The 11,744-nt window shown below is 34.4% G+C and overlaps 1 protein-coding gene and 1 long non-coding RNA gene across 2 annotated transcripts; one reads left to right on the top strand and one right to left on the bottom strand.

Annotated features, from left to right (window-relative positions):
• The first annotated feature begins 1,996 nt into the window (after positions 1-1,996).
• LOC127903916 (uncharacterized) lies at positions 1,997-2,969 on the top strand. Its single transcript, XR_008059482.1, has 2 exons — positions 1,997-2,067; positions 2,327-2,969. It is a non-coding gene; the product is annotated as an uncharacterized LOC127903916 (long non-coding RNA).
• A 2,642-nt stretch (positions 2,970-5,611) lies between these two features.
• On the bottom strand, positions 5,612-11,369 carry LOC18109606 (glutamate receptor 2.8). The gene is made up of 5 exons (XM_024604459.2): positions 11,082-11,369; positions 7,696-8,978; positions 7,276-7,588; positions 6,745-7,157; positions 5,612-6,545 (listed from the first exon to the last, which is right to left on the bottom strand). The coding sequence occupies exons 1-5, from the start codon at positions 11,341-11,343 to the stop codon at positions 5,997-5,999; spliced, it is 2,820 nt and encodes a 939-aa protein (XP_024460227.2). The 5' UTR covers positions 11,344-11,369; the 3' UTR covers positions 5,612-5,996.
• Positions 11,370-11,744: the final 375 nt, after the last annotated feature.

Genomic DNA, 11,744 nt, shown 5'->3' with positions numbered 1-11,744 from the left:
CTTGAGAAGAAAATAAATATCGAGGTCTAATAACATCTATCTAAATCTAATTAATTATTTATTTATTCTGAACACTTCTAATTTTCTTGAATTTTGGCTCTGTGAATTTGATGATTTGCAATAGAGATAGATGTGTGAAACTTTTAAGAAATAAAGATTCAGCAGCAGCATAAAGGTTGTATGTTTCTTTCTTTTGTTGAATTTCACAGAAGCTGTAGAAAGGTCATCTAGTTTTGTTGTTTATTTAGCTGTTCATGTTGTCATCTTTATTTTGCATGATCTGTTATTTGTAGCGCAAAAACTCTCACGAGTTGATGATGGAGAATGAAGAAAGACCTCTAGGATAATACTTGGTCGCTTAGTTTATATGATTATTCAAGGTTTAGTAGTTTTTAAGAGCTTTGTTGTTTCTTATTTCACTATAAGATTTAACAGTTTTACTGACAAAATTTTTCCGTCGGTGTAAGACACATATTCCATCGGTAATTATATTACCGACGGAATCGTTCGTCGGTAATGTTTTTTCCGTCGGTAAATCCGTTGGTATATTATTACCGACGGATTTACTGATAGAACAAACGTGTCGGTAATAATATTTTTTATTACTGACGTATATACCGATGGAATTTCCGACGGAAATTCTGTCGGTAATTATATAAAAACATTTTTTTAAAAAATTATTTTATAAAATTATAAAATAATTAAATTAACATAAATCAACACTCTATAATATATACTCAAAATGCTTGGAAAAAAGAATAAGAAAATCAACTCAAACAAATTTGCAACAAATAAATAAAATGAAAAAATAAATTCAACTAAAAAAATTCATATGAAAAAAATGAAGTTGCAATTGCTAAAAATTTAAAAATTTCTATAAATAAATCAACTAAAAATTGATCTCATATGAAAAAAAATATCTCACAACAACATTTATACAATTATTAAGAACAAAAAAAATTAAAAATAAAATAAAAAACAAATATAGTGAAACAAATCATGAAAGAAGAAGAAGAAAAAAATCTTATCTTAATGTAGTTGCAAGTGAAGCTAAGGAGAGAGAAAAAATCATAAAGCATATTAATTAAAAAAAAAACTAAGAAGACAAAAGAAGAAAGAAGAAAAAGACATACCCCGAGCATGGAGGGAAAGAGAAGGAGATGAGGAGAGAAAAGAAGAGAAAGAAATAAATATTGATGTTTTTTACATATAGTGAAGAAGAAGAAGTAGTAGAAGAAGAAGAATAATAAGAAATGAGTTTATCTCTTATGAAATAAGAGGATCCAGACTTTTTATTGGGGCGCGTTAGCGACGGATTTATCGACGGATAATTGAATATTAATATTTTTTAATTATTCCGTCGGTAATTTCAACGGTAATATTTAATTTAAATTTTCAATTTCATAAAACGTTTTCAGAAACCGCCAACAATTACCCTAAGTCTTGTTTGTTTACTGAAAAGTAATTTTTTTTGGAAAGTAAATTCTGAAAAAGTGAATTTCAAAAAAATAAATTATTTTTCGATGTTTAGTAGTGTAATGAAAAATAAGTTGGAAAACATTTTCCAGTGTTTAGTTATGTTATAGAAAATGAGCTGGAAAATAACTTATTAATGTTTTATTTTTTTCAAGTTTATTAAAATAATGAGGAACAAATCCAAAAAATTAAAAAGTTGAATAAGAATGAAATTGAAAAAAAATATAATTTCATAAATCATCAAAAAAATATATAGCAATCAAAAGTTTGAGGACTAGATTTGATATAATCAGCAAATAATATGAGATTTTTAATTTTTTCACAACTTTCGAAAAGTGTTTTCCGTCCAAAAAAAGAAAAATATTTTTCTAAAAACCAAGTTAAATTTTCTTTTAACTGTAAAATATTTTATATTAATCAACTTTTTTAATGATAAACAAACACAATAAAATTTAAAAAGTAATTTTTAAAAATTTACTTTTCACGGGAAAAAAAGAAGAAAAGATAACATGTCTGTGATAAGAATATCCTCAGGATGCATGTTAAAAAAGTTAATTGCACAGAATGGGAGCAGATACCTGTTCCTAAAAGGTAGTGGGATTGATGTGATTTCTGTTGAGATACTTTAATGATTTAAGTAACGAGATGCATATGAGCACTACCTCTTCTGTATTAGCCACCCATAACTATCTATTTAATTCCATAAACCCGTTAAAGTGTTTTATCTGACCCAAATATTTCTTTTGTTTCTATTGCTAGAGATATTCAAACATGTAGCACTGTTTTTTTTAATCCTTCATGTTGCTATTTTTTTCATAATTAATTTATACATGTGCGTTCTTTGTTCTAGTGTAAGAGCAATTGTTGCTTTAAATCTTCACAATTATGGGAGTGGAAGAAATCCATGGGGTAGTCCTAAACGACAGTATTTGGAAAAGGTATCACACATCTGTCCTCCGAGTCTATTTTTAACACCAGTCAATTTTGCTCTTGTAACCCCTTAATAATTCCTCCTCTCTAGTTGTTTACAACAAAGAATGTATTTTAGAAGATTCCACTAACAAGGGGTGACTAAAAGAGGAAAAAATAGGTTTCAAGTTTGAGGAAGAGAAAAAAAAAGGAGAGAAGTTTTGCCCCCCCTGAAAATCTTTCCCTTCCTCTCGTAGGTTAAAATTTACCCCCTAATTTGCACCATGTGAGAAGTAATTTATAACCCCTTAATAATTCCTCCTCTCTAGTTGTTTACAACAAACAGCTATAATTTGCATTTTGGGTTGCTTTGGTTTAGGTTTGTATCCTTTAAGGAGGTGGCATTTCCTCAGGGTTGAAATCACTGCAAACGTGGTGTAAATTTGTACTTTTATTTATGGATAACAGTGCTAGTACATTTGCTGTAATTTGCATGCCATTGTAAGACCTGCAACGACATCTAAATCATCAAGTTGCTCAGCAACTCAGTCAAATTCTACTTGAAATTATTTACTTCCATCTAACATGCTTGTGATAGGGCTATAGCTTGATGTGCAGGACAATGTCGTGCTTGTACCTACAAAGGTAGAGCCCCTGATAGGATTCCATCTAGATATAGAAAAGTTGATGATTATTGAACAACCACTACACTAAAAAAAAGGATAACATGTCTCTGATAAGTTATGTACAGCAACAGAAATGAACCTTCAGAGGACAATTCTACCGGCTTAGCCTTAAATTTTCAAGGAAGGATATTCAGCGCATCTACCAGGAGAGCTCTTCTACGTTGAAGCGCCCAAATCCAATTTCAAAATGCAGCCTGATAAGCGAATTTTTAGCATGTATATTTTTCACTATTCATGCCTGATTTTGAAATATTTTGGATGTGTTGCACAAGATAATTAGAATCTTGGATCCGTTTTTGAACTATTGACCTCGTGGAAAATTAATGTGTTTTCAGATACTAGGTTACTGAGCAGACAGAATCCGGCAGTAAAACCGAACATTGATTTATTATGTGTTGCAAAGGAAGCTATACAACTCAATTCCAGATGTTCGTCACCATTTTCAAATATCTAAGATGAAGGTCTACAAAACATATGAAGGGCATATAACTCATTTTTGCTGTTTCGAAGCCCATAAAGCAAGTCGAAAAACAGGGATTGAATCAAACCCGAATTTCCTGCACTCCAAATACTGTCTCGGTTTATGGCCCTTATCTCAAGTCTCAGAGGTCCAAAAATTGCACGATCAGTGTCGTTGGAAAGAAGATTTCATTTTCTACAATTTCTCCAGAAATAGAGATATTTGAATTCGCACGTTTCCTACCTCAAATCTGGCCCGCAATGTCTGGGTAGGAAGGAATTCAATTCAGAAAAAGGAAACTATCTTCATTCCAGCGGGGGTAGAAAGGCCACAATATAAAACAAAAAAAGACCGTCTGCAAGAGAGGAGAGGCATACATAGAGAAACCCTAAAATAGACAAAAGAAAGAAGAAGAGGCGGCACAAAGAGGGACGAAAAACAGAGGCAAAAACAAAGAAGATTTGGAGGACACCTATCTATTCCACTGCCATTCTCTGCTTTTGAGTGATGTTCATCGTATCAAGTTTGTTTCTCTTTAATTTAACTATGGAGAAGACTTTTATTCTGGAATGTTTGATGTAACTTTACTATGAATATGTGAACAATTTCTTCGATTTAATTATTACATTAAGTTGTTGAGTATTTCATTCTATGTGTAATGCTTGTGTATGTTTGGCCAACATTTGCATGATGGCCAACATTTGCATGATTTAGAATTCAATTTGAGACTGGGAAGTGATAATTATTTTAGCTATTGTTTGAAATACCTTAAGAAATCTATAGGATAGAGATATCCTAAGAAATTTTGTAATCATTACAGGTTTTACGGGTACTTAATAAATTTCGACAAGTTCAGAACTTTTGTAGAACACTACAAGATTTCACAGTTTTACCGACGGAAAAATCCCGTCGGTGTGTGATTAGAAGTTCGTCGGTGATTTTTTTACCGACGTCATCACCGACGGATTACGTCCGTCGGCTTTCTTTTCGTCGGTGATTCCCCATTCCGTCGCTATATCGGTCGGCAAAACAAAAAAAACCATTTGCCGATGGTTTTACAGACGGAAAAGATTCCCACTTGAAATATACTGACGGATTTTTAGTCCATCGATGATATCGTGATTTACCGACGGCTACTAACCGTCGGTAAAGCTGTCGGTGAGTGTATGAAATACCGACAGAATATATCCGTTTGTAAATTCGTCGGTAAGTGTGGCAGCTACTGTTAAATGCCGACGGATTAATTCCGTCGGTAAGTCTGTCGGTGAGTGTTTAAAATACCGACCGAATGAATCCGTCAGTAAATTCCTTGGTAATAGTTTTTTTCTAAATTTGTTTTTAAAAAATTATTTAGGATATATAATATAAAACTATATAAATTAATTGTAATACAAACCAATTATGCAAATAAAATTTATATTAAACATAAAAAAAAAACAAAGTTAAATAATATTCATTACAAACTGAATATGTTTCAAAAAAAAATATTAAATGAAGTTTTAAAGGTAAATAATGTTTATTACAAATTAATATAAAGGTGGAGCTAGAGGAGGAGGAGGAGGAGGAGATCCTAGAGGAGGAGGCTGGTGGTTATACTGCCAAAAAGGATTAGGCGCACATGTTCCACTATTTGCCATGTTCATAACCATTTCGCGAAGCTGTTCATAAGCCGCTTTTTGTTGTTCATAAGCCGCTTTTTGTTGTGCTTGAGACGCTTTGATTTGCTCAGACTCCGCTCTTTGTTGTGCATGAGACGCTTTGAATTGTGCGTACTCCGCTGATAGGTGGTCGTATTTGTCGGTGAGTTGAGCCGTGTGTTGCTGCAAGGCCACGAACTCCTTAGATTGGGAGCTCCCAACAGTTGAAACACTACGGGTCGACCGCAAGTTTTCGGCCGTAGTGTTGGAGAGCCCGTAAACCCGATTTTTATCGGGTCCACTTGACGAGCCAACCTCCATCCACAAATCCGGATCGAAGTCCGGATGGGTTAAAATATCGTCCCCGTATCTCTCCTCAACCGATTATTATAGGTCTCCTGAAGGAGGTGGCATTTCCTCAGGGCTGAAATCACTGGCAAACGTGGTGTAAATTTGTACTTTTATTTATTGATAACAGTGCTCGTACATTTGCTGTAAATTTGCATGCCATTGTAAGACCTGCAACGACATCTAAATCATCAAGTTGCTCAGCAACTCAGTCAAATTCTACTAGAAATTATTTGCATAATATATACCACAAGGACATCATATGATAACTTTCAATCAGCATTGGTGAATGGATGGTGGCTCACCATTATTCATGTACAGCTGGTTATCGTGGGCTACATTGTATTAGTATTTGTACCACTGTTCACTGAAGTAGGATTGCCACGGTTTTGATCCCCGACAACAACTTCGGCTCCTTCATCGGAAGTCATTTCATGCACATAGGCAGTATCAGGTGAAGCTCGGTTTCTTTCCGGAGTGTTAGGGGCAACAGTATCTGCATGCATTGGAGGCTATAAAATTTGTACCACTATTCCCCGAGGTAAGATTGTCATGGTTTTGATTTTCTCCAACATCTTCGGCTCCTTCATTGGAAGTCATTTCATGCACGTTGCCAGTCTCAGGTGAGGCTCCAATACTTTCAGGACCTGTGACAGGGTGAACTCTAGATTCAGTTCGCCTAAGATGATGGACGGAGGGATCTTTCTGGTCAAAACGCTTTGCTACCTCAAGAATTCTCAGCCACATGGATTGTTCATTCATTGTGTTTGAAGCAGGATAATTTGAGCGAAGGAACCTGATGATATATATCAGGAGCGAAGATATGGAAGCAACTCCAGAGATAAGGAAGAGGCCCGCGAAGCTAGACAACCTAAGACCACCTGAAGAGGTTTCAGGTCCTCGATCTTCACAGGTGATTTCCCTACCAAAGCTTTTCCTCTTAATTACTTCCATTTTATCATGATCTTCAGTGACATTCAAGATTGCTCTTGAGAAATGAGAGACTAGTGGGGAGTTAAGTGGGAAGGCCTATAATGAAAAAAAAAAAAGAAGAAGAAAATAGATCGATCTGATTAGAAAGTTTACTCACTGCATAAGTTCTGTAATAGTCATATACATGCTTAACAATGGCTAATCACTTTTGCCTTAATTATAAGTAGCCTGATAATCATGGAGTTCTACTTAAAACCTAACAACTTAAGAAAGAGAGAGAGAGAGAGTCACTCACAAAGCCAAATCCATCGGTTTGATAGGTTGGTCCTACCATTTGAAATTTAGAGCAGCGGTACTTGTCAAGGAAGCGTCTAACGTAGGGAATTTCATCAAAGATAGCAGCCACACCACCTTTATGAGGCCCACTAGACAACGCATCGTGAAACTCCTCTGGAGTGCTATATTCCCTCAACATCGTGTCATTGAAATCTAATTCTTTTTTAAGGAAATCTTTCACAAAAGAATCTTTCTGGTGTCCAACAGAGTAATTATTCCTCTGGATCTCTGTGACATCAACAAATGCGGGATGCATCCGCTGTACTGTTAGCATTGAGGCTAAGCTAGCAGTGTAACTCTGAGATATAATAAGTACCACAAATATCCATATGATCAAGACAAATTTTGTTAGGTTGTTCTCTGGCCTCTCCCCTATTACGGCAAAAAAAGAAAAATTAATGATTCATGCTCATACTTTAGTTGCGCTTGTAATCAATTATGAAAAGAAAGTAAAGAAGACAAAAACACGAAAGTTAGAGAAGTTAATTACTATGTGCAAAGACCAGTGTTGAGAAGGAGAACCACATAACTGTGCCCAGTTGTTGCTCTGGTGTTCCCCTAAACTCTGTGTTTGTACGGTGTTCGAGCACCCATACCGCTAAACCTGTGACAAAGAAGGCTACTCCAGTTACTAACCAAAGTTTCGGGCTTAGTGGCTTCAAGAAAATCCACATGTTATCCCTCTCATCGCGTTTCATCAAAACCACCATTGTTACGCCTGATTCCGAGTAAGGCAAGGTGAAATCTACGTATGATGAGCGATAAGCCACTATCGTTGTATCTCCAACCACTGCATCAAATTTCTGAAAGACAAACAAGACAAGGTCACTCTTTTTATGAACTTAATTTCAAGCTTTTTACTACAGCAAATTAGAATAGAAAAATGGATTTTAAGTAGCATAACACTGACCTGATGTTTGATTTGCCGAAGAAGATCATCGTAAGTCCCGGCACTCTCCCTACTATCGTTCATAAAGGGTATGAATTCATACGGAAGGGGAAATGGTAATATATCATGCACTGCAAGGAAAACCTCTGCAGAGAAGCCTAAAACAATAGGCTCATTGCTCTGCTGATGCCATTTGACTTCCATAAATTCCCTAAAACCGCTTCTCACTGGAACCCCAATCCTCAATTTCTTCGGCTGTTGTATTGCGCCTCCTGGCCAAATTGGTTGCTTCAGTTTGGTTTTGGAATTTGAGTGTGATATTTTACTACTGCTATCCAAGCTCTGAGAAAGTCCTCCCTTTTGTGTCCAATATCCAATAACCCTCTCTGATCTCCCCACCACATTGAATATTTCAAAGGCGGAAGGTTCCATCTCACCCTTAACCAACTGGAACTTTCCGCTCAAGCCATCAAATGTAGTGTTTAATATGGACTTCAGGAGTCTTGGCCCCATTTCTGAGATTCCCAAAGCCGCAAGATCAACTGACCTGTTGCTTGCGTTTTGTTTTAAGAACCTAGAATGCACAATGCCAGCCCTCTCCACTGCCATTGCTATCGCCCAAACTGTATCATATGCCCATAAACCAAAGAGGTTTTCAGAGTTGAAATTCTTTTTCGATCTTGATTTGAAACCTTCAAGTTCTATTGATTTTGGTACATATGGCTTTACACCTAACACACCTTCCATAGAATCCATTACTTTTGCGTCCACAGGATCTAATAAGGTGGACAATCCTGTTGTCACGAGCCATGCATACCCTTCACTCATCATTCCTGCGCTTTCGGCGAGTAAGAATAGCCTGGATCCCATGGAGGCTGTCATGTGCACCAGAAACACTCTTTCCTTCTTTTTCTTTATTTTGTGGAGCTCGCTCATGATTTCAGTGTCATCGAAAGACGATGGAATGCAACTTTCATAGGGAACTCGAGTACCAATCTCGTGGAAGGCATTTAGCAAATATGGAACCAAAGCAATGCCATATTCTGTGCCTTCATAGATTAGAACAATTTCCCTCCAACCATAAGTTTCGACAATGCTGGCAATGACTTTCACTTGAGGGGAATCACTTTGAGCTGTCCGGATAAAGTAATTGCTTTGAACTGGAGTGAGAGCAGGACTAGTAGCAGAAAAGGAGAGAATTGGCACTTGTGTCTTGGCTCCAAGCTCTATCACAAACTTGGCTTCTGATGATCTTTGAGGCCCTATGATTGCTTCAACTTCTTCATTTTTCATTAAATCCAGTGCTGCATTTTGTAAAGTCAGTTTTTTAATTAAAATATGCTATATTTTTAATTGTAAAAATTAACTTTATTTCTAGCGAAAGCATGGCATGATATTAAGTGTGGGCATGATTCGACAAAATATTTTTCAAATTTTTTTTAAAAAAAAGAGTTATGGCAATTTTACTGTGAATGATATTGTGGATACAAACTAATTTAATTGTGGATATTAATAATGATAACACTGGTTTTACCCTTAATCTATAAGAAGTTAGGTTGTACTGGGAGGGCTAGTGTGGTTTTTTAATTCCACCATGGCTATTTTAATTTTTTTGTCTGACACCAAATTTCTCCATGAAGATTATTAGTACATAAAATAATGAGAAATTTTGACTAATCTCATGAGAGAGATGTTAAAAAAAATGGATATTTAGGTATCTCAAATGCAATTTTAGTTTTAGTCTATATTTTAAAAATGATAAATATGTTATAAATAGATATACAAATGCATATACCGCAGATGATATTGATTTTAGAAAGTTCACATCGAAATACTTAATGACTTTTGCAGGGAAAGCAATTTCATAACAATCAATGTTGCAAAAATATAAACTTGACCTAATAGTTGAATAAACTACTACACATTTTGAATACATTGCTCTTATTAAAAAGAACAAATAGTTGTTAAGGATAAATAAATTCTTATATGAACTTGGTACACTACAAAAAAAAACTTTGAGTTGCACTATAACATCTAAAGTTGATTTTAGTGGGCATTATACTATTTATTCTCAATCAAAGCAAATTGAAGTTAGATACCAATAAATTTGAAATGGTATGAAAATAAAGTTTTTAATTATTGAAAATATCCGTATCAATAACAATGTACAAAAAATGATAATCAAGCTTTTCTTGTAAGAGAAATTTGAGTTCTGTAGAACATAAACGGGCTTGGCAGAGCCCTCCAAATTAAAACTTACAAGCTGATAGTTGGTAAAAAAAACTTCCACACATGGTGCAGGGAGATTTGTTAGGGTCTCGCACCACCACCACACATTCAAATTAAAACTAACAGAGACATGGTGTGTCGTGTGCCTCTCATTTAAATATAAAAGAGCAGCGATGGGTTTTGTAAGAGAAAAAGAGAAGAGCACACTAGGAGAAAAACCAAAAAGAGACAGCTTGAGCAGCCTGTCTTCAATCTCATATATATTTGAAGCTCATTCACAATTTTATCAAGCTAAAATCAAGTTGTAGAAATATAGCTATTCATTCTAGACAGTGTCTAAGTTGGTCATTTTATCATAAACAAAAAGGCTGTTAGCAAATTTTGTGAGGATTTCTATCCACTTTTTCTCTTTAATCTTTGTATTCCAAGAATAAGTTAATCCCTTTGTTTTGAAAAAGAATGAATACTTTGTAATTCTATTATATGTTGATAGTGAAAGTCTTGAGATATAATTAATAATGAGATTTTTTCGACAGAAAAGTATTTAGAGTCAAAAATCTTAATATTGTTGATTGATTAATCCTATTTTAATTACAAAATGACAGAAAAGAACTCATTGTGCAACGTAGGCAATGAATTTGGTTAAGTTTGTCTTAATACTCATTTTCAGATAAAATACTTGCACGCCAAACTATCTTAAAACCTTCACAAAACAAAATTTTAAAATAAAAATAAGTAAACTATCAAATAAATTGTAGAATCATGCTAAAAAAATCCGATAAACTATAGATAAAACCCTTGAAAAAAAAAAGATTAAAAATATAAAAATAATTAATTCTAGATTATTGTTTTTATAAATTCAATTGCAATATCAATCACATCATCAAATATATATAGTAAATATGAGATTATTGAAAATATATAAATAACAATAAAAAGGAAAAAAAACATTGAAAAATACCATCAATTCTAGTGCTTTAAGCACAAGATCTGGCTTTAAAAACACCATGAGAGGGAGAGTATAAAATTAATAAAGCATCTGAAAATTTGCTGTTATGATCTTTACATATACAGTGCATTTTAGTAGAACACAAGACAAAAGTGGCCAGTGGCCACTTCTCTCTTTGTCGTCTGATCATGTATTCGATTTCGTGTGTGAATATTTAGGGAAGTGGTACCTGCAGATGCTGCTGTTACGACATCCCCTTTGGAATCCCTGGTGACAAGAGAGATTCTAGTTCGATAATCAGCATTCCTAGCATAAAAATCGTTTACTGCAGCAGATATGCAGCTCTCTGCCGTTTTTCCGACTGCTGAGTTCATATCAAGAACCACTCCTACTCGTATAATCACCTTCCCCATTGTCACCTGCTCACTCCACAGAATAACCAGGAGAAAGCAAAGAAAACAGCAGAAGCTTTTCTGCTTTGCCATTCTCATGAAGATTGTTGATGGTGGCAACTCTGCTTATAAATGCTTAATATTTGTGGAGCCATTAGCAAATTTTAGCCAGCTCATATTTGGACGTACTTGTCACGACCATGTTGTGTAATTGGCAAAATTAAATGTTTCTCACGCGGTATTGACTCTTTATTTTTTATTTAAAAATATAGTAAAATAATATTTTTAGCTCTTTTAATATATAATATCAGCACATTAAATATAAAAAAATATTAATTTAAAAATCACTTTAAAAAACACCTATGAATATATATCATAATAATATAATTGCAAATTGTGACACAACAATATCATTTTTCACTTAATCATTTTTATTAAACAATAAGAAATATCTTCAAACTAAATTATGTTTCAATTAAGATAAATAAACAATTTTAAAA

This window comes from Populus trichocarpa, chromosome 6 (assembly GCF_000002775.5).
Source record: "Populus trichocarpa isolate Nisqually-1 chromosome 6, P.trichocarpa_v4.1, whole genome shotgun sequence".
In the NCBI taxonomy this organism is placed as follows: Eukaryota; Viridiplantae; Streptophyta; class Magnoliopsida; order Malpighiales; family Salicaceae; genus Populus; species Populus trichocarpa.
The sequence above is the reverse complement of the archived record's forward strand: the minus strand, read 5'-3'. Positions and strand labels throughout refer to the sequence as shown.

What these genes read in the sequence shown, in the direction of transcription:
- LOC18109606 (XM_024604459.2), bottom strand. Translation starts at nt 11,343, where the DNA reads ATGAGAATGGCAAAGCAGAAAAGCTTCTGCTGTTTTCTTTGCTTTCTC. An exon ending in CGTAACAGCAGCATCTGCAG is followed by an intron (nt 8,979 to 11,081) that starts GTACCACTTCCC and finishes TACAAAATGCAG; the next exon opens with CACTGGATTTAATGAAAAAT. An exon ending in AAACCGATGGATTTGGCTTT is followed by an intron (nt 6,546 to 6,744) that starts GTGAGTGACTCT and finishes TTTTCATTATAG; the next exon opens with GCCTTCCCACTTAACTCCCC.